General features: G+C 31.9%; 2 protein-coding genes across 2 annotated transcripts in view; both read left to right on the forward strand.

Moving 5' to 3' along the window:
* LOC140448617 (pickpocket protein 28-like) overlaps positions 1-17,368 on the forward strand; it is a 36,131-nt gene extending 18,763 nt beyond the window's left edge. Inside the window, exons 4-9 of the mRNA XM_072541714.1 lie at positions 991-1,136; positions 7,452-7,653; positions 8,530-8,583; positions 10,649-10,865; positions 13,693-13,963; positions 17,115-17,368. Of these exons, the coding sequence (XP_072397815.1) occupies positions 991-1,136; positions 7,452-7,653; positions 8,530-8,583; positions 10,649-10,865; positions 13,693-13,963; positions 17,115-17,340 (1,116 nt within the window). The 3' untranslated portion in view covers positions 17,341-17,368. The remainder of the gene's footprint in view (positions 1-990; positions 1,137-7,451; positions 7,654-8,529; positions 8,584-10,648; positions 10,866-13,692; positions 13,964-17,114) is intronic.
* Positions 17,369-21,743: 4,375 nt separating this feature from the next.
* LOC140448618 (pickpocket protein 28-like) overlaps positions 21,744-23,772 on the forward strand; it is a 33,865-nt gene continuing 31,836 nt past the window's right edge. Inside the window, exon 1 of the mRNA XM_072541715.1 lies at positions 21,744-21,868. Within this exon, the coding sequence (XP_072397816.1) occupies positions 21,747-21,868 (122 nt within the window). The 5' untranslated portion in view covers positions 21,744-21,746. The remainder of the gene's footprint in view (positions 21,869-23,772) is intronic.

A 23,772-nucleotide genomic window follows, 5' to 3' on the forward strand; every position in this document is an offset into this window, starting at 1 on the left:
TTTTGTTTATTTTAATATAAAGTATTTTGTTTTTATAAACACCTTTAATTTTATTTAATTACTTCCAAGAGAAAATTTGTTTAGCTGTTTGTTTAGTTGGCGGCATGTCCTGTTTGAGAGGAAAATAGATTAATACCTACTTCTATAATAAAAAATTTTTGTTAAAATCCTTTATAAAAAAAAGGTATATAAATTTATATAAAAATTTATATACTTTTTATAAAGGATTTTAACAAAAAATTTTTGTGATACAGGGTATACAGCCAGCTACAGGAACTTAGTTTCCTTGTGGACTTCTATAATAGTTTTCTGTATGTAATATATGCAAAAGTTATACTTCTGTGTACTAGAGGGCATAAGGTATTTACATGTACACACGTGCCATAGGGGGCATGTAACGCACACACAGAATAGACCATAACGTATCTCCGTGGACATGTGACGCAAGAACTATTATATTAAGTAGTTACCCGCCGCAGTCAAGGTGTTAAAGTCTGTTATTTCTCTGCTGTTATTACTATCACCGTATTATTCTTTGTATTGAGTTGTAACCCTCGATCCATTAGTTATTTATTATAAAAATATATTAAGGTTAATATAAATATCTGGCGTGTTTGGTGAGAAATATGACTGCGGATTGCTGGATCTGTTCGCCTAACCAATTTTAGTTTTTTGAATTCGTGAATTTATGCATTTTGTAATTTTTGTTTTACATTTTTAATCTGCTTAACCAATATACTTTTTACAAGTATTTTCTTATTTTTGTTTTTAATTTCTTTTATTTTTAAATTTTGTTTGTATTTTTTTTTTTGTTTGTTTGTTTAATTTATTTATTTTTATATTTTTTTTACTAATGATTATTATTATTATTTTTAATAGTTAATATAAATAAGTTAACTTTATATGAAGTTGTTAATTTTACAAATATGAAGCTGTGCTTTTTTTATGGTTATTAGGATAATGAATTTGACTTATATCGATTTATTTTAGGTTCAATTTACAAGTCCTTTGAGTTTCTGCAAATATATGGGTAAACTTGTTGCCTGTGACGAAATATTTGAACCAATTATCACTGATGATGGAATATGTTATTCGTTTAATGTGTTGGACAAATCTGATCTTTTTAGAGATATTGTGTAAGTAGGAATATCATTTTTATGTTTTAAATTGTGCATAAAAGTAATACGCTTTATAAAAAATCTTTATATTTAAAGTAATTACTATTTAAATGGGAATAAGTCACAATTGAAGGATGAAGTAAATTTATTGACGTTTCAATTTCCAATTCAAGAACCGTTCTCAAAAAACAAACATTAGTAAATTGAATATTATTAAATACTAATGTTTGTATTTTAAGAACGATTTCCGAAGTGAAAATTGAAACCTCAATAAACTTTAACCTTTAATTGTGGCTTATTCCCATTTAAATAGTAATTACTTTTATATTTAAAGACAAGGAATTTATTTGCTAATTTTTTTATATATTTTTGTACAGCACTTTAAAGAGACAAAAATTTTTAAAACATTTTAGTAGATATTTTAAACACTTAATAGTTTATAAAAAAAACGGGTGTGGCAGTCCAGTGGGACTGCCGGTAGAAGTTATACTTCTATACACGCGATCGTCGTTATAAATTTATATGGGAGTCAATCTGCATAATCATTACATATGTAGTGCTATAGGTAAGAGAGAACAGAAAGAGAAAAAGAATAAGGTATGCAGGTATATGGTGCATCATTTGCTGTATATAAACATTTGACCTGTAATAGGAGTATAGTAAATAAATGAAGGATTGAATCAATATTTTAATGAAAATATATATTTTTATTTTCATATATGTATAAAAGGAGTTGAATGCAAAAAAAATTTTTTACACATACTCTGCAGTAAAATTCATTGTTAATTTTGTTATTAATATAAAAATGCAATACAATACACTGCCACATAATTCAATATTATAATACAATACAAATTAAAATTCAATATTCATAAGTATTTAAAAATGACAATATACATAACTTACGCATATGTTTAATTTACCATGATAATAATATTAATAAAAAAATAATAATATTAATAAATATTAAATATGTTTACAAAAGAACCATTTTTATTCTCGAGAGAGAAAATATATCTTCTGTCTCTCTCTTAACTATATCTTACATATATGTAATGATTTTGCCGATTCACACAATATATACGAATACACACAAATTTCCAAAGTCGAACGCGCGTATAGAAGTACAATCAAAAACGAAATAAGACCAACAACTCGGATTATATTGTAAATTTTCATTTTATTTTAAAATTTAGCATTTTTGTGTATATTACATATATTTAATAAAAATAACGTGGGGTTTTTAAATATTTCAAAAATAAATTGGGAATTCATATTGGGATTCGAACTCCAACGTATGAACCAAACGCGTAAAATATTTGCCAATTAGACATGACATAAACGTATTTCAATATTGACAGTTCTTGGTCATACAGTGATTTATTGAGATTATTATTTTGAAATACAAAAGACTAAAATAATTATAAACATTTAATAAATAATACAAACCATATCACATAAATAATAATATTAATAAATATTATATATATATATATATATATATATATATATATATATATATATATATATATAATATATATATAATATTAAATACATATATACAAAAGGAACATTTTTATTCTCGAGGGATGAAGAGAGAGAAAATATGTCTTCTGTCTCTCTCTTATTCATTATCTTACATATGTAATGATTTCACCGATTCACTCCCGTACATATTTCCAACGTGGAGCGCGCGTATAGAAGTGTAACTTCAATAACAATAATAACAGAATTTTAATTAGTAAAATCATATTTCCCCTAGTCTCTCCTCCACATTCCATATCAACGCCCACAATGAAGCGTAAAGCGGCGTCCTCATTCAGTCGACGTTGTCGATCGACTGTGTTTATCAACCATCTCGACTTAGTTTGTACCCGTCAATCGACTTTTTCGATCGACAAAAGATGTCGATCGACGTGTCGACTGGTTTTCCGTACTCTGTCGGTAAAATCAAAGGGTAGTCGAGTCGAATCGGAAGTGTGTACGTGCATTCGACGTTCGACCTTCGACATTATATAAAAATACAGTAAAAATAATTCAGCGTGCGGTGTAGTCTGCCTCATTTAAAGTCTTGTGTTTTGTACTTGTTGGCAAAATGGAATGGGAAAAAGAAAAAGTGATTGCATTTATTGAAGCTTATAAATTAAAAACAAATCTATGGAACACTAGAAGCAAATATTATAAAGATCGAAACATGAGGCACGATGCTTTGATGGAAATTGCCAGTGAATTTAACATAGAAAAGCAAGTGGTAGAACAAAAAATAAAAAATCTTCAAAGCCAGTTAGCAAGAGAAATAAAACAAACAAAGGATGGCAATAAATCTGGCAGTGGCACGGATGATGTGTACAAAAGTAAATGGTTTGCTTATGAAAGTTTAAGATATTTACGTGACAAAAATAAGACCAGAGAGACGTTGGATTCAGAGGTATGTATAAATTAAATATATTTTACACCTACAATGTCTTTTTTATTAGGCTACATAATATTAATACACATTTTATCACTTTAAGTATTGCCAAGGCACTTCTCCTTCTGGTGTCATAAAATAGTCTTTTAACACGTTTCTCACATGTAGAGCACTCAGTGCACTTTTTCTGGGTATTTTTGCTAAGTTTACTAATACAGGTTGATTACAAACTTCACTTCTCCAAGCTCCTGGAATCAAGTCTGTGGTGTCAGAACAGTCAGCATCGTATGTTTCAGGAGGATTGTAAATATTCCTGGATGCGCTTTTTCTAAGAAAGTTGTGCAGATAACATGCTGTTAAGATTATTTTAGAAGCAGTAGTCGGTTCTAATAGCATTGGTTTGCGAAAAACTCTAAATACGCTAGATATTATGCCAAAAACATTTTCAGATAATCTCCGGGCCCTGCTAACGCGATAATTAAATACTCTTTCACTAGAACCTTTAGGGTGAAGCCCTGCATAAGGTTTCATTATGTTTGTAGACAGAGGAAATGCATCATCTGCCACAAAAATGAATGGGCTTTTTACATCCCTCTTTGGAAGCAGGTTTTCCGCAGGCAAATGCATTGTATTCTCTTCAAGAAATTTATTGAATACAATGCTACTAAACACACCACCATCAGAAATACGCCCTTGGCATCCCACATTGGCATAAATAAAATTATAATTTGCATCGACTACGGCAAATAAAACAATACTGAAGAATCCTTTGTAATGAAAAAATTCACTGCCGCTATTTATTGGGGCTTGCAATGCTACGTGTTTTCCGTCCATAGCTCCGACACAGTTTGGAAAGTTCCAACGATTGTAATAGTCCTCTGCAATAGCTTTCCATTCTGCCTCAGTTTTAGGCATCTGAAATAAAAAGACCTATTTATTTTTATTATCTAACCTATTTAATTTCTAATTAATCTAATATATATACTCTTGATTACAGGTTTCAACTGAAGTAGATACTTTGGAAGATAAAGGAGATGTGAATGACATCACTGAAAATGATGAGAATAGTCACGATTTTATTACCACAAATGATTCAACAGAAAACAATCTAGCAGAATGTAATAATGCAAATGCTGGAAATGTCGAAAAAGTTGAACGCACAAAGAGAAACACAAGTCCGAAAAAACAGTTCAAGTCACCAAATCTTGACCATGTGCATTCCAAGAAAAGGAAAGGTGATGACCTAATGGTTAATGATGCATACAGGATGATGACATAGGTGTTTTTGGACAGAAATAAAAAGGACGTCTTTAGCGTATTTGGAGAAGAAGTTGCTGTTACATTATAAAATTTGCCTACCGCTTATGCTCAAGCTACAGTGCAACACATGATAAGCACGATTCTGTTTGAAGGAAAATTGGGCAATTACAACTATCCAGTATCACAACAGCCACCACCGCAATATTATCCTCAGCATCAGCTCCAGCAGTATCCTGTTGGTTCAATAACGACTTTAATACCGCAACCATCCCCAGAGCATTCTTCATGTTCTTCTTTTACTAACCCCTCAACTCCGGCAGAATCAGGTACTGAAGATGACGAAGCCATAGATAATTTAATTCAACAACTACAACGTCCGGGACGTGGCACTTCACAATAAGCACAGTAGATATAACCAGCATTATTTTTAATTTTGTGTTTGATACGTACATTTATTTGAAAACTTAGTTTTATTTCCGAATTAATTCACTACATTTTACTACTTTGGTACGTTTTTGTAAGTTTCGTTTTAGTTAATAAAATTTGATAATGTAATTATAATATACCTCTTTCAGTATGAATGTAGTTTTAGTAAAACTCTACTTACCTTTATGTAATCTTGTAATGTGTCAATAAGGGCATCGCAGACTTCCGGAATAATTTGAGAAATTGCTTGTTTTGAAATTTTGAAGAGATACATCAGTGAGTGATACGAATCTCCACTACATAAAAATCGTAATGTCACAGCGAGACGCTCCTTTGTTGGAATGGCATGTCTACAATTGGTGTCTTGCTTACAAATTTTTGGCCCGATTTTTTGCAACAAATATTCAAATTCACTTTCCGACATTCGAAAAAAAATTTCTAAAACCTCCGTTACATCTGTATTCAAGGTTCAATAGATCGATATCATCCTTTTTCAAATCTTCCATCAGGTTACTACCGCTATACCGATTTCTACTTTGAAGGCTTGGTCGAACCCAAAATCTTCTTTTACGCGATGATTTACGTTTTTTAGTTGTGATAATAACAAATGCGGCACAAACAATAATGGTGTCATCTTCGTCACACATTTTCGTTTCGACTGTCGACAAATATTCTGCCTACCTGGTGTGGACATCGAAGCTTTTTCGATTTGTCGGTCGACAGTGTCGATAGACAGAGTCGATCGACAATGTCAACTCAATGAGGACGCCGCTTTATACCGAGCAGTACAGCGGATTGTTTTCGATCGAATTTAACAGTTTACAATAAGATCGCTTATCTATTTTAGAAGTACCTACTAGATGTGAGAATAAAAATTCAATATTCTGATGTTTACACCACAGCAGAAAGAGTACAAATAATAAAATAGCACTTTGGGGGCCATTCTGTATAAGAAATAATAAAGGAATAAAAAAACAAAATAAAAATATATCAAAACAAAATTTATGTATCCATAAAAATATTAGGTATATGTAGTACTAACATTGATAACTGATAATAAGAAAATTTTGACTATGAATCTGCAATCAATAGTGATTAAAATTCAGTCAATTTGAACAATAAACACAAACAAGTCTGGCTAATTGGCGCTGCCAAAGCCATTTTTCTGAAAAAAAAAACCTTCTAATTTATATATAACAGCTTTTAAAATAGGCCAATACCCGTAGAAAAAACTGTATTTCCCATTATTAATCAATTTGAATGTAGTGTTATAGATTTCAAAAACGAAAGACAAAAAATTTACCCGCAAATTACAGGCTATGTTAAATATGAATTAGATGTAGAAGGTATATACTGGTTACTTATATTATTTTAAATTGAGTGATTGTTTATTTATTTATGTTATATTAAAATATTAAAAGATAAATAGTTAACAAATATAATAAAAACAAAATGTTATAAGTGGGCTTATTTCAAACCTTTATCTAAATTGCGATTTTTCACAATGGCTCGATACAACAGAACTAAGATTGAAGAAAATCTTAGACAAGATTGCAGAAACTGTGCCTAAAATTAAGACATATATGCCTAGACATATTTTTTATGAAAAGGCATTGTATGACTAATTGAGTTTTCCAGCCAATATTTAGAAGCAATAGTTTTATTTTAGTTTATCATTTAACAAGAAGCATCAGGTTCATTCTGTTCTGACTCTTTATTCTAATTCATCATCATTCAATTCTCATTCATCTACATTCTAAAATAATATTATTTATAAAGTATTTTGCAATTAAAATATTTTATTGACGTGACAACGTCTTAAATTAGGTTGTGGCTCGGAGTCACTCATGAAAAAGTGTAACGCCCGCTCACGTCTGTTACAATGAGTCACCGAACGAGAGAGAGGCCCGCCGGACCGGCGAATGCCTTGCGTCTCTCTCCCACTCAAACATGATCGGTCCGCTGGTGCGATGCTATTTCTCCTATCATCGTCCTATCCTCAACAAAATCACTCAAATAGAAATTAGTTAAGTTTAAGTTTACATGTACAATGTTTTAGTAAACAAAATATATTTCTATAATTAAAATTTGTGCAATTCTTATTTTCATTCAATTCCTTGTTCCTATTGTGCAATTTAATAATATTCATATCAATAAATATTCTACCGAGAAAAAGACGTTGTCACGTAAAATCTTCGCCCGTAAAACCGACTTTACAGGCAACCGATTTTTTTTAGTATATCTAATTCAAATTTTCACAACGCTAATAGAACTCATAATGATTGGACTATAGAAACTGGTTACGCTGAACATTTAGATAAACACACCTATCCTAGAAGAGCGCTCTTTTCTGGACTTGCAAATGGTTTATCAATAAATTTTAAATCGACTATAGAAGATATAGACGCAAGTTGCAAAACAGGACTTCAAGGTTTCAAAGTAAGTAAAATCAGGATTTTTTTAAAAATAAACTTATTTTCTATTACCAAAGTTTCTTTCGTTAAACCTTCTAGGCAAAAATATCTCAAAAACCTCTTAATCATAGTTTACTGGAATATTATAATCGGATTTCTTGCTTCTTTCTTCGTCGTTTTTAATTTTGGAAGCCTTTTGTGGTGTCATATTATTGAGTGTTTTTGTTGTAAAGTCGATATCGTTGCCTTGTAAAGGGATTATTCTATCCAAATGACTGTGAGTCGTTAAGAGAGTACCGACCCAATGGACACTACAATTTGTTTGACTAGAAAACTTCAGTGCCAGTGCATAGTAAGACAAAGTTTGGGTGATAGGGCATTCATCGATTGGTCAATTTTAAATTAAAACTAGGCAAGGAAAATACGGGTCTTACACCTTGGAAATCTAAACACAATATTTACTTTAAAGTAAAGTAAACGATTAAGAGGCCACCATTACAAGTTACAGAGGTCAGCAAGGTCCAGAGTGAGCTTCTTGTCAAACAGGATATTTAATATCCGGAATCATTTGGATTTAGACACCATATATGTAACTACAGTAAACAGTGTTACAAACATTTATAGGACTGTATTGTGTTTTACAATTTTGTTTTGTATACTTGTAATTTTACTCATTTTTTTATAGTTGTTGTTAGTTTTACAATGATACCTTTTCTCGTTTTTGAACATACTAAGAGCTCGTTCTTGTGCTTTTATTTGTTAGATAAGAATATTATTAAAAATAATCTATTTAAGAAAATATTCTTATGAATATATACAAGAGATCAATAGTAATTTTTTTGTACATTAAAATTTATTTAACATGTAACACTGCTATAATAAAATCTGACTTCTTTTGCAGGTTTTACTTCACCTTCCATCAAGACTACCTTTGTTAAGTCAGGGATACTTTAGAGTAAGTTATATTTTTTTATAGTTAATCTCTAATATAAAGCAAAGTGATTATGTGCTTAGTTATGATCTTAATTTATAAGTTGAAGTAGCAAGTGGATAAAGGTCACAATTTTTTGAAATTCGTTTTTTTGTTTTAATTAATGTATTGGCGGTACATATACATAGTACCTTAAAGAGTAGCTTAAAGACAAATGAAACGCTCGCTACTTGGACATATTAATTAAATTATCAAAGTTCATCAATATTATCAGGTCTGTTAACGTAAACTTTTGGCTTAAGGTATCCCCATAAAAAAAGCTAGTGGTGACAGATCAGGAAATCTAGCTGGCCTCTCTAAAAATCCTCGTCTGCCAATCCATCTATTATGAAAACCATTATTTAGGTATTCATGTATATGTCATGGCATAATGCATCTTGTTGAACCGTTGAACTGGACTGTTGAAGTAAATCCAAATTATCGTCATAGTTCAATGAACCATCAATAAAAAATGGACCTACTATTACCAACTATTTTCGCTCACACGTTGACTGGCTGTGGATACTGAGCATGGGCTTCCACCGCTTAGTGAGAGTTCTCTTGTGCCTAGTACCTACAGTTCTGCCTATTTACTGTACCTGTTAAGTTGAAGATGGCCTAATCTGAGAAAATACATTTTCATATGAATTGCGGATCATGACTACATCGATCCATCATTAATTCATAAAATTCTTGTCTGCGATAGAAATCATCTTCATTATGTTTATGATTCACTTGCACTCTATATGGGCCCACTTATTATCTTTTAGAGACGGGTCATGATGTTCTTAACTTTTTTTCAAACACAGTTCTTATTTTATAGCTATTAAAGTCGAGAGCATGAGAAAAAATATGACATTCTTATACAAAAAGATGTGCCCTTTTCGATAATAGTGTCAAAATAAGGTATTCATCATCATCAGTAGCTCGACAACCCTTTCTAGGTCCTGGCTTGTTCTAGGATTTTCAGCCATTCTGTTCTGTTTCTTGCTTTGTTGTTTTTCCAGTTGGTAATCTTAAGTGTTTTCAGATCATGTTCCACTTGTTCCATGTATCTAAGTTTGGGTCTTCCCTTTGACCTTCTCCCTACTGCTGTTTGCCTTATTATATATTTTGGTGTTTCAGTCTCCAACATCCGTTCAACATGGCCCATCCAGCGCAGACATCCGATCTTTATGAATGTTATGACCTCGGATTCATTGTATGCTGTGTATAGTTAAAAAGTATTACCATATTATTTAAAACTAAAAACGGGATGTAGCACTCTGGGATTTACCGAGGAGAAGAATTATAGCTTCCTTATAGTCTAAGCAAGGAGCGACGGTTTTAATTTACTTTAATTTATTTTATTCTATTCTATTCTATTTTATTCCTATTCGATTCGACAATTAATGCAATTCGAAAATCGATACGATTCGATAATTGATTCCACAATCAATTCAATCAGGATCGATAAACGATTCGATTCCATATTTGATTATCTCTGATATTTGATTTGATTCTATTCCGATTTGATCATCGATTTAATTCTATGATCGATTTGATTCCGATTCGATAATAGATTTGAACCATTAATTAATTTGATTCGATAATCAATTCGATAATCGATTTAGTTTGATAATCAAATCAAGTCGATAATCGATTCGATTCGATCATCGACTCGATTTGATTGTAGGTATTTTATTTTATGTTATTGTATTCTACTCTATTATGTCTATGTTTAAAGTACCTGAACACTTTTATTAATGCACGAAACAAAGTTTCGTGCATTTCGGTCAACAAAAATACATAAGGTGTGCCTCAGACACTTCAGACATAGAAGCCTCGAATCGAAGGCCTCGGAGGTAGAATTAATAGTAAATAACCACTGAGTAGATCAAGTCAGAGGAATTATTGGCCATGATATGTACAAAGTTTCCCTGGAAATCCAAGACAGAGAAGAATGAAGAACCACGACAAAAGAAGAAATATGAGTACGTCCTTTAGCAAATCAAATAACAAATATTAAGTTTTTAAGCATATATACATAATTAAATTTTTAATTTTTTAGGTACCGGATAATGAGGTTGTTATTGCTGGTGTTACACCGTACATGATAACAACTTCAAGCACTCTTAAGAATTATGATGTAGCTAAACGAAATTGTTATTTTTCTTACGAAAAAGAATTGCATTTTTTCAAAATATACACCGTTAGAAATTGTAAAGTGGAGTGCCTTACCAACTTTACTTTATACTACTGTGGATGTGTGGGATTTTATATGCCAAGTAGGTTAAAGCTTAACACCTAACTGTCTAGATATACCGGTTGGTGAATCATCAAACGGGCCATAGGAAACTTAGTGGGAAATTTGATACTAATGAATTCCTGCTTTCCTAATTATTTTACATGAAAAATCATGAGAAACTATTTGTAGAGGAAATCTATATTCAAAACAAATGTAAAATTGTTCTAAGAATTAAACACATTGCAACATTTTGCAAAAATATAATACCAGAGTATTTTTTGTTAAAAATGTACATTTTTGAAAAAAATTTGGAATGTGTTTAATTCGTAGAACAATTTTTACATTTGTTTTCAATACAGATTTCAGTCTTCTACAAATAGTATCTCATGACATTTGATGGAAAATAATTAGGCAGAAATAGTAGGAATTCAGCAGTTTAGAATTTCCCATTAGAGTTTTCTATGGACCGTTTTACAAGTCACCATCCGATATGTAACAACAAAACATTATTCAATTATACGAAATTATGATAGTCTGTACGTTTTATAATTAAAAAATGTCGTAAAATAATAATTATTGGGAAACCTAGAAAATCCAAAATAAATTTAACACAAATTTATAAATTTTTTTGGGGGCCAATAGCTTTCCCTCCATCTAGCTCAATTTCTCTGGTGTGAGAACGTCTTATTTTATATGCAAATCTGAAAAATGAGCTTGGATGTAACAAATAAAACAGAATATTACCCAATCATATTTATTGCACGTTAAAAAAATATAATGAAGTTTTATTATTATATATAAAATGAATATTTTAAATTGATACTTATGAATTCGTTTAGTTAATAGGATAACTATTTTATGGCTTTAGATGTTGATTGGATAGATTGTTGCTAAATGAGTAGATTTTATGTTGGTGAAGATGCTGGGGATCGAATATATTGTGATTTCAACGAGCTATTGAGTTCTGCATGGCATCTACTATGCTGCTGATAGTTGAAATCTCATGTGTGGTGCACCACGAGGCTTCAGGAAGTTCCACCCAATAAGGGGAACAATAAAAATTTAGTTGGGTGAAAAAACTAAAATGAGAAACCTTGTGTTAGCGACTGCATACGTTTTAAAGATATTCTTGCCATAAAACGTTAACAAATATAAGTAGATATAAAACCTGTGTTCTCGCGCAAACCCTACGTGATGTTTGATATAAAAGGTGACCTAATACGAGACATGTAATATATAATACGTGACATAATACGTGACGTATTATGTCACGTTTCATGTTACACCTCACGTAGGTGTTGCGCCAGAAAACATGTTATATATCTACTAATATATTTAATAGGGAATAGCAAGGACAAAATAAATATAATTATTACCTTATTCTTCTTCTTCTTCTTCTTCTTCCTTCTTGTATGTAGGTTTTAAAGCCTGTCTCTTCTTCAATATTAGCCTCCTAAATTGTTTCAATTATCGCACCTTCTTTTTCTTGGTTTGCCAATACTTCTGGTCCATTTAGTGACTTCGTCCGTCTCGTGCTATTCGTACTATCATATCCTCTGATATTCTCCTAATGTGTTCGTTTTACTCCTGTTTCCGTTTTGTCACCCATCCATTTATGTCTTCTATATTGATTGCTCTTCTTATGTTTTCGCTTCTCTCCCTATCCAATAGACTGTTTCCTGATATTCGTCGAAGTATTTTTATCTCTTTTTTTTTCTAGTAGTAGTCTCGTTTTAGATGTATCAGTTCTTGTCTTCGCCGTGTATGTTAATATAGGCCTAATTGCTGCTTTATAGATTTTTGTTTTTGTGTCTTGTCTTAGGTGTTTGTTCTTCCAGATTGTGTCATTAAGAGATCCCGACGCTTTACTTGCTTTTAAGCTTTGTTGTCATACTTCTTCTTCAACGTCTCCGTAACTAGATATATCTATTCCCAGATATCTAAACCTTGCTTCCTGCTTTATTATTTTCCCATCAATTTCGATTTTACATCGTAGTGGGTATTTAGATGTTGTTATACATTTGGTTTTTTCTTGTGATATTATCATATTGTATTTCTTGGCTGTTGTATTGAAGATGTGTGTTGATCTTTGGAGCTCGTCTTCTGTCTCAGCGATTAATACGGCATCGTCTGGATAATATAATATTTGGATTTCTTTGTTGCCCATTCTCTAATCATGACCATAATTATTATCAAACAAATTAATTAAATTGATTAATTGGTTAAACATGTGAGTCCATTTTAAATAGGTTTGTAGAAATACATAATAGACTTACAGTCTATTTTATTAACTTAGAACTACTGGTTTCGACCAGTACAATTTATTCAGGTCCCCGTACAAGTTAAATTAAAATGATACTGGTACAGTCAGGAAGTTCTTTCTTGTTGTTATTAAGAAAATTAATTTGATGTTATTGTTTGTAAGACTGTATGTGATGTGATGCAATAATTTACATTTATTTAAGAGCTATATTTATGAAATATGTGTTATTTATTTATTTATTTATGAAAAAATAATTTGTTAAATGACTTTGCTGTAATATGGCTACTTGTAATAAAAATATTTATGATAATGTTATCCTAAGTTAGTTTTCTCAAACACAAGAGTAAAGTATAAAAATGGGTAATGTTACCAGATGAATTTTTCCACTTATCTTTTGTTTGAGAAAATTGTTTTAGGATAACATCTACATCCTAAACATTTCCAATAAAAGTAGCCAAATTAGTCATTTAACAAATTGTTTTTCATATATAAATAAATGAAATACTGTCGACTTATTTTTTAAACTATTTATATTATATATTTAATATTAGGACCTTTCAGGTATTTGGTTTATGATATGATTATATATTATATGATTTTTTAGGAGAAAATGGAACACGCATCTGTGGTGTTGAAAAGCAAAGATGTATGCTTCATGCTGCGGATAAATTACATATACTAAACTTACCAAATTTTAGTGATTTAAAAAATAAGACCAAAAAACATAAATTTCACGGTAATTTTACCGCTTGCGATTGTTTACCAATGTGTGCTGATTTATCCTATAACGTTGAATTATCGCAATCAAAATGGAATTGGCTTCCTGCTTATAGAGCGCAGATTACAAACAACACAAATACTATAGATCCATCTAGGTAAGCATAGTTTAAAATAATATAAAAGATGCGTAGCATAACATTTAGATCGGTTTAAATTCTATGGTTTTTTTTTATTCGTAATCACTCTTTGTTTTGCTCTGTGTCTCCTTTTTATATAAAGTGACAGAAACAAGAATACCTTGTAATACGAAATTTATTACAACAATAAATTTTCTGTATACAGGTCTCGTGAAGTGTTTTAATTAATCAAAATTTCAAAAAAATTCAACTGTTTGGATAGAATTTAAAAAAATAATAATGTTGTGCCTCCTTGATGTCTTCGACACTCAGTAACACTGTTGGGCATACTCCTAATGAGCTGATCTATTACTCACAGACAGAAGAAGCAAATTCGCTATGAAAACAAAATTAAGACTGATAAACAACATCATACTACCAATAATTACATACGCATCTCTTGCATGGGGACACACACGTCACAGCAAGAAAAAGAAGATTCAATCAGCACACAACTGCCTTAGAGAACCTGCAAACTTGCTCAGATACGTAGCTCAACAGTTCCTAATCAGAAACCTAAAACAAATAAGGGAGTTGGAAGACCAGCCAAACCGGATCCTGCGAGAGATGTTAAGGTATGATGTGTACCATAGATGGGAACACAGAAGACCCAAAGAACAAACATTAGCAAACATTTAATAAAGTCTAAATAATGGAAGCTCTATCCGAAGGAGAAAACGCGCTCACCTTTGGCATGGCAGTGTATTTAATAATTTTGATTTTATATGTTTTAGACAGCCCTCAAAAAATTCTTTACAAAAAACAAAAACAAAGGCTTCGACCACCAAAAAAAATTAACAAAAGACGTAAGCCATAAAAAATACTAACAAAACCCAAAAAAAAAACGGAGAAGAGGGGCCCACATCCTTGAGCGTCAAGTCACTAGACCTTACGCTGGCTTGCATTGTTCAGGGAAGGATTTCGGGAGGCCTTGTACCTAGGACTCCCACATGACAAGCCAAGCACTTTGCTGATAAGAGAGCCTCTATAGTGCATTAGAGCACTGTTGGGGGATGAGTGGATGATCTGATGCATTGGAGCGGGGTGAAGAGATTCCTGTTTACACGAGATAATCCTCCTCGCTCCAATGAATTATATCACCCCAATGTCATACTTGCAGGGCAAAATTAAGGGCAAAAGAAGTGTGGGAAGAAGAAAAATATCGTGGCTTCGTAATCTACGGGAATGGTTCGGGTGTAGTTCGATTGAACTTTTTAGGCGCGCTGCTAACAAAGTCGCAGTGGCCATGATGATTTCCAATCTCCGATAGGAGTGGCACGAGAAGAAGAAGAGAATGTCATACTTACGGGGTGTACAAGTTTCTCAGGCTGGGTTAAAATATTGCTTGCTAGCTGAATCTGTGGAAGATAGCGTAGGTAAATGAAATAATATCCTTTCTATAATGTCCCAGATGTGCTTAATGAGTAAAAGATCGGAAGATTTGGGGACTCAAAAAATCGACTTAATTATTTTCAAAATAGGCTAACGGAATTCCGGTTGTACGTGGTCGCGCATTATCTTGTTGGAAAAGTGAATTAAAGTGCCTTAAATCGTGTTTAAGGCAGATCATGTGGGTCCAACATCCATGACGCACGGTCATGTTTCCTCTGATGAAACCAAAGATGCCCGTCTTACATGAGCGATAGCCACTCATTCCATACATTTTTTCATAAAAAATTGATATTCCGTCGTTCACCACGTCACTTTCTTAGCCTTGCACGGGCACAAACAGGATCTTAATTCATCAGTAAAGACAGTAGTATTCCATTCAGGGTCCCAGTTTGTCCGTTCTCTGCACCAAACCAGTCGATCACTTTTATGACTAGTAGACATGAGGAGTAGAACAAATAAACAGAGTGCACTAAAATATGCCTTCAATTCGATCTGAACGATTGGTCTGCAATTTATCTTATGGACGTTAAGAGGGCCCATAGAGACAAAAGCCTAGGGCAGCCATCTTGGTGTGCAAATTCGGGATAAACAAATTTAATTGTTTAAAAAATATGCAATGAATCGTTTTAAAATTTTTATCACGTATTGACCACTGTAAAAGAGTTCTTTTGACGTAAAATTGAAAGTAGTAAAATCATTTTTGAAAGGGTATCAATTTATTACATTACACTTTAAAATGTTTACCTCTTTTTAACGTTTATTAATTTTTGAACCCATATTAAACTTATATCATAAATTTGGTAACTTATTTAATTTATCAATAGAAAAAGTGGGGTTAATGCGTAAAAGAATGTCCAGAATCCGAGTACAGCGCCTAAAAATAAGAAGAAGACACAATTCAACAGGGTTCTTCTTTATATCAATAGGAACCCATGCAACAAATTTCAAGTCCTTCGGACTTTTGTTGCAAATGTTATCGTACAGGCAGACGAAAGGACTGATATGGTATCAATAGAAACCTGTAATATGCTTAATAATTACTTATTAATTTATAAAAATGTTGAAACCAAGAAAACGCAGAAATTATGAATAATAAAAGAGATAAATAAATAAATGAGCAGTTCAAATATTATAGTATTAAAATTATTATGTATTACTGAGTTAGTCGATTAGCGCCAAATATGTGCAACTTACATTGCAGTATGAACCATTTTTATAGTGACGCTAACCCCATCGTCAAGTAAAGATTTTTCTCAATCAAAAACTAAATTTTTTTGAGGTTGCCTACGAAAATTTTCACTTTAAAAAATGTTTATAAATCCAAATCAACATTTTGGCATTTTGCTCCTTGATTGGAATTGTTCTACATTGAGACGTGAGATTATTTACCTAAATGAAAAGTTAACAATATTATGTTCGAAGAAACCAGTAAACACAGAATTCATTGGTGTTAGTTTGTACATCAAATTTTTGGTTTAATTAAACAAACTGTAAATATTCAATTACATATAATGTTACAGATCGAGTTATGTTCGTCAACTAAAAGTTTTTTTTTCAATTATTTATTAGTGTTATTTGGTATTTAAACGTGTGTGATAGATTATTGATTTAATATAATATGCGTGGGAGCGTGAGACGTATTTAGTATTTGATAACGCTAAAAGCTCTGAAAACGCTTTTTAAAAAACAAAATTACCAAAAAAAAATTATCTCTCTAATATAAATATTTCTTTTTTAGTATGTCTCTATCCAAATTGACTATTTTCTTTAAAACAGCTGACTTTATATACTCCGAACGTAATGAATTGTATGGACCTTTGGATTTTTTGGCTAATTTCGGAGGATTATTGGGACTCTTTACAGGATTTTCACTGCTGTCGATGTTGGAAATTGTATATTTCTTAACAATTAGGTTATATTTTAACGTAAAGCTTTATGGTCATTGGTCAGGAAATGATAATTGAAAATTGTAACAACTTTTCGTCAATATAAGCATACTCAATAATATATAAATGTTTTATTATTTTTGTAATTTTCAGAAAATATCCACCTTATAAATGTAGATATTTTAAAAATATCAAATCTACAAATAAATACAAATATTGTAGTAAAAAATATCAAAGAAATTATCTTGAACCGGCTTGTTATTGGAATTCAACAGATGAGACGCGAGTACGATAGTTTGAATAATAGACAGCAGAAATTAGCAAATAGGCAGCGTTTTTGAGACATTCTTTGATATAGGTATCTAACAACAGATTTTGATAAATTTGGTGATAAGAATATGACGTAATAAACAATATATGCAAAAAAATTAAACGCCATTTTTTACAATGTAAGATCAGTATTTGTTTTTAAATACTAAAGATGAAGACCGGTAAATTATATAGAAAAGTGACACAATTTTACAGAAAAGGCATAGAAAATCCATTAAAATGCGAGTTTGTAAAGTTATTTTTATTAATTTATTACTTAATTACTTCAAAAAAGCTTCCAATATCAATTTTTTGAAAATAACTAAAAAATTTATATAAATAAATAAAAATAAAAAGAGTAAAATTAAGTATATTATTATATAAAATTACAATAATTATGTAAATTGTAATATGTTATTAAAATATACACGGTGCGGCAGATAAACGGTCAATTAGAAATATCTCGAAAAATAAAAACCGGTTGTTCGAACGTTAATCAAAACTTAATTGTAATTAAATATTTAATTAAAATCAAATAGGTACGTCACATTTTGAGGTTATGTTGACTGATTTATTTTATTCAATTTTATGCGTTGTAATTTAAAATAAACCAACTAATACTCTTTCTGATGTTAATTTCCTGTTTTTATTTACAAATCACTAATAATAATAAGCCATTTTTAATAATTTTGACAGCTGCTGTGATGTATTTGCTTGTAATTAAATATTTGATTACAATCAAGTTTTGATTAGCGTTCGAACAACCAGCGCTAAAGGTATCTGAATCATGAAAATTGGATTTTGGAGAATTTTAAGGGGTTTTGAAGAGTGAACTGTTTAATGAAAATATTTTTATCTATTTTCTACTTCCGGTTATACCAAAAGTTACTTATTGTTTTGTGTAAAACTTAAGAGGTCGCTGGTTAAATGATATTAGAATAATAATCGAAGAAAAAATACAATATTTTGACTGTAAATACATTAGCGAAAAATAGAAAGTGGATAAATTACGAGAATTAACTAGCATTACTCATTACTGTTATCGGTACAAAGAATCGACTTACCTTTTGAAATATTGATTGGCGTGGTCAGTGGATTACCGTGGGTACCACGTCGCGACGCCTGGCACCGAGGCTCAAAAAAGAACTTAACCGATAAACTGGATGTTTTCAGTACGCTGTCTTGATATGAAGTGTGTGTCTTGAGATGGTCAGAAACGCTCTCGCCATTCTTAGGTAGTCTATGAGACAAGTGCTCCCCCATAAATTAACCCCATTGTAGGACGCTTCTGAATAGCGACAATCCAATTTAATGGTCACAGTAATATGATACTTAACACGTTTTGTGTGTATTGGCGACACAAAAATAACAAAAGAGAAAGTCCAATTCTCTGAACTTAAAACAAAATAAATGAGCTAGCCAGTTTTACAATGAGATTTTACGAAATAACAGGAAACAATATATTTTAAAGCAAATAAGTTAGAATATACCATTTAAATTAGGTCACATTATAGTACAGTATAAGAAAAATATTAAACGTAAAATATTAAAATAAATACTACATACTTTCCCAAACATTATCCCGCTCAAAAAACGAATGTTTTTAAGAACAGCTGAAAGTATAAGTATAAAGAATAGACATGAAAAGATCGATATACCAATAAAGAAGTAAGTAAGAATAAAATATGGATCGACAAATAAGCGGCGGTCATATTTTGACCACAGGACATTGTTGGATGCCATCTGAAACTGTGCTCAGATTGACAACGCGTACAATGCCATCAGTTAGAAAAGAATAGCGTCGAATCAGTAGAATTTTTCGACCTATTGTGTCAAAGAAGACTGTGTCAAACAGGCCCTTTTTCCTATAAGAATTCCGTGGGGTGCGAAAACAGAAGAAGAACAGCGTCGAAATCTCGGTGTGGTGTCGCATTTCAGAAGAAAGTCTTCAATAACAGCCGGGAAGTAATGATATTTCGACGACCTCCACGGTAGGAAAATGCCAGTTTGGTGAAAATTTTAACAATTGTGCTGGTGATAAAACACGACTAATACAATCAGAGAGGTTTTGAGTAAAAGGCATATAATGCCGAGTAGAGTGTGGTATCAGTTCTTTTATGTGTTAAATACGATTGACAATTTATGGGTAGAAAAATAAGCTCAAGGGAGCGCAACCGTCGAGTCAGATCAAATATCGGAAGATCGGAAGGAGAACCCTTTGACAAAGGTGACTAGATCAGCCAGCAATGTGGTTGCCAAGAGCTCCAATCGTGTCGAGTCAGAGCGAGCATGAAAATTGGACGAGATTCGTTGACAAAAGTGACTAGATCAATCAGCTGTATAGCTGCCAAGAGCTTCGATCTTGGGATAGGTGTTCTTTTATAGAAATAACACTAGAAATGTAACACATACAAGTACAGAGGTCAGTTGTATCTGGTCAGATGTTTCATCATCCCAGGATACATTGAAGTACCACAATGGTTGTCGAAGGTTGTCAATGGGAGCAACAAATTTAATGGACCAAAACATGTCATGTTATAGAATTGGTATCCGATCCCGAAAATGTTGGTGGTGTATATTTAGCTTTCTCTTAGATGCAGCATTTAATAATGCCTGGATATTATATAAAAAAAGTCACTATGACCAATTACGACAGCTAGCTTTTCGACGAAATATAGCCCAGTATTATCTCCAAAAACTTCAAAACCCACCAAAAGGAGTCGGAAGACCAGTTTCGTCTAAATTTAGTAACTCCAATAACAGAATTTTTTATTCTAACTAACAATTTGTTAGTGTATGTTCCAAATAATAAAAGAAGACGCTGTGCTGTTGACAACTGTTCTTCAAGTACAAGAACAGTCTGTTCAAAATGGACTGTCATTATATATTTCACAAAAAGTACTGGAAAAATTTAGTTTTAAGTAGGTACAGTCCATCTAATTTACTTACGCTTGCACGTCATTATCATTGACAGAGATCGAAGTCGACATAGTTGCCAAAGTATAAAAAAATCCTGAATCCATTTTAAATCAAATAGGTCACATAATTATTGCAAAAGTGGATTATACAACAAAACGGATTATACGGATAAAGATGTAAAATGGAATACTTAAAGAAAAAACAACACTTTTTTCATTACTTTTTAACATTAGTCAACACCGCAACTATCAAATAAGTGTTACCAATTTATGCCAAAATATCACCTTCGTTCGACAGTTACAGTTTGTTCCGAACAATAATTGTTCTTTATAAAAACGCTTTATAATGCATTTATACAAATATATTAAGTTAATATTAATAAAAATATTTAAATATTATTTCTACGCGTATCTAATAAAATATGTCTAGTGGCTGTAATGCCAGTGTACTCAGCAAAGTGATTCTAAAAAAGAACACCTACCGTCTAAATATTTCGTATTGGTATCATGTGACCTCACGGGCTATGACGCGAATGACGTGCAACGGTAAGTAAATTAGATGAAGTATATATTATGTCAAATTTGTTCACAGTAGTGCCGTTAGTAGTAGCGTTACATATATTTTATGTAATGCCATTTTTTGCCTTTAAAGTTTCTTATACGTAAGATATTTAACAGGTACTTTTATTTCATTCGATCATAAACTTGGTAAAAATTAAATTCAGATACTAATGGGTTAAAAAGATAGAAGTCTTTGAAATGTGGGTCTACATGCTCGTTCTCCGTGTCTCCCAGACGGATAGAGTCACAAATCCGGCAATGCTGGAAAGAATGAATATTAAACCTGATATAATATTTACAATAATGTTTAATAAAGTTTTCCCATCAGTTTGCCCCTTACTGTATATTCACAATTCATTGAGTGCTAATTATAGTATCGCCATGATCAGAAAATTATATGAAAGCGAGAGTCATCCAAATCACTTTTATACGGCGAAGTATTATCAATCGTGTCAGTGTAACCCTTTTAAAATAAATTAAATAAAATGTCAAGGATCAATAAAAATATATATTATTCACTCGCATCTGACACAAAATCATCAAGATAACATTGCCACTGCATGCTATATCATACGTAGTAACTTTCCCGTTGAGACAGTTGTAATCAGATAATTTAAATTAAAATGGAAGGGCACGTCGAAATACGGGTTTGAACCAACGGATTCCTACATTATAATAACACTTAACCTCTTAACTATGACAGAAAAACAGAAAAAACCATTTTTTAAAAGTGTGAGAAACTATTTTAAGGAATACTGTAAAAGTACAAGTATTCATGGCTTTCAGTATTTTGGGGAAAATAGATCATACTTCGAAAGGTAAGAATTCTATTAATCTATTAAACACTATGTCATTCTAAAGTGAGCATAAAAATACACTGCGCACCCAAATTAACGCAAAATTTTAAAACTTTAATTTAAAGGTCACGACTCGTTACGTAGCCGTCGGCATCAGTAAAATATTGTTTTCAAATTTACTGAACGGAAACGTTAAGTGTCTAAAACGCTATGTTCCGGACAGTGTGCGTTGTTCATATTTAAAACCATTTAAATTATATTTTTTGGAAACTAAACGCTATGTGCTGGAAACGCAACGTGCATGATAATATGCCACGACCTTTAGTCTTAATAAATAAATTTGTTTGATGTTGCTGTCGATGGAAAAAAACTTCCTAGTTGATTGCTTATCTCATAAACAACTTAAGTCTCATTCGGACAGTTTGCAGGAGATGAAAAAAACGTTTTGAGAGTTTATAATAATAGATTAGTATCATGGATTATACCTAACGTAAGAATTTATCAAAAACAAAAACATCTAAATCGTTACTAAACTGTTTAAATAAACATTTTTAAAATGGATTTAGGTTGTTTCAGTTATGAAATGTCCGGTTTCCAAACAAAGGTATTTATTATTAAAGAATTTTAATATCATACAGTTTATTTTATGACTTCCTTGGATTTTTTCTTAGTTGCTGATATTTGAATAATATTTTCGTAAAATGGTTTGAATAGTTCCTCCACCCATTGAAGCAGTGTAGTCAAATTTCCTTTTTTGGCCTCTAGTATTGCAATTGTATCTTTATACGCCTTTTGAGTTGGCATTTTAACTGTGACATTGCTAATTTTTGGAATGGAAACATTGAAGGTACTCCATATCGTACATTCACGTCGCCTATATCCATATACTTTACTAGGCCCATTAAAAATAACTCTTAAGCAACGAGCGATTTGTCACGCCTGCTCGCAACAACGAAACGTCTCACAGTAAGTTGTCCTTTCTCTTATTATCTTTCGTTAGCTAAATAGAAACTCTTCCTGTTAACAAATAAATTCGTTCCTATTGTCAAGCAACACAGAATATTTTCTAAGAAAGGCTGAGATGTGACTCTTTTATGAAATAACCTTCTCAGTCAGTATAGGAAAGTATAGTATAGGAAATAAGACCGCACCGGACTTGTCAATTAAGTACCATTTTCGCTTGGCACTCTCCGGCAACTACCTCTCCTCTTTTTTTATCCCTAGTTGGTCTAAATATCGAAAATCAAATTCATTTTCGTTGTGGTTCCTGTTGCATGCGGTTGTGTTCATCAAACGGCGGTAAGTGTAATTCCAATTCAACATTATCCATCTATCTTCATAACGTGCTTCCTACAGTAACTTTTCTTTCTTGTCGTTGCAGACACATAATCAACTCTGTTTGCTGTTTCCTTTTATTACCTGATTCACCGTTGGACGTACTTCCCTTTCGTTACCTGGTTCACCGACGCTGCTTTACACGTACTTTCTCTTTGCTGCCTGCCTGACCGACGCCGCCAAAGACGTTCTTTCTCTTTGTTGCCTGTTCGATGCTCTGCCTGAATACCTCAATAATACACCAACCTGTACTTCTTTTACGATACCTTCACTCATCTGCCAGCCTAATTGTGCTACTCCTTACGTTTATGTTATTAATAAAACCAGAAGTAAAACTACCTGAGGACAACTCGTGTTCATTCTATTCTGTACTAGTAAGTAGAGCCTATTTACATTTGGTGATTACTCCAAGATATAAATACTACTCTCTCTATATTTGTTTTGCTACAGTATACCTTATTTTTTTCATATTATTCTCGTTGTCTTTTCTTATCTCCCTCGTGTCAGTTAACTTTCTTTATTCCCTATTCACAGATAGGGTGGCGCCCAAAATTCTCTTTTCTTCTTTTTCTCTTCCGTACTTCAGTCTT

This window comes from Diabrotica undecimpunctata, chromosome 8 (assembly GCF_040954645.1).
Source record: "Diabrotica undecimpunctata isolate CICGRU chromosome 8, icDiaUnde3, whole genome shotgun sequence".
NCBI classification, from domain to species: domain Eukaryota; kingdom Metazoa; phylum Arthropoda; class Insecta; order Coleoptera; family Chrysomelidae; genus Diabrotica; species Diabrotica undecimpunctata.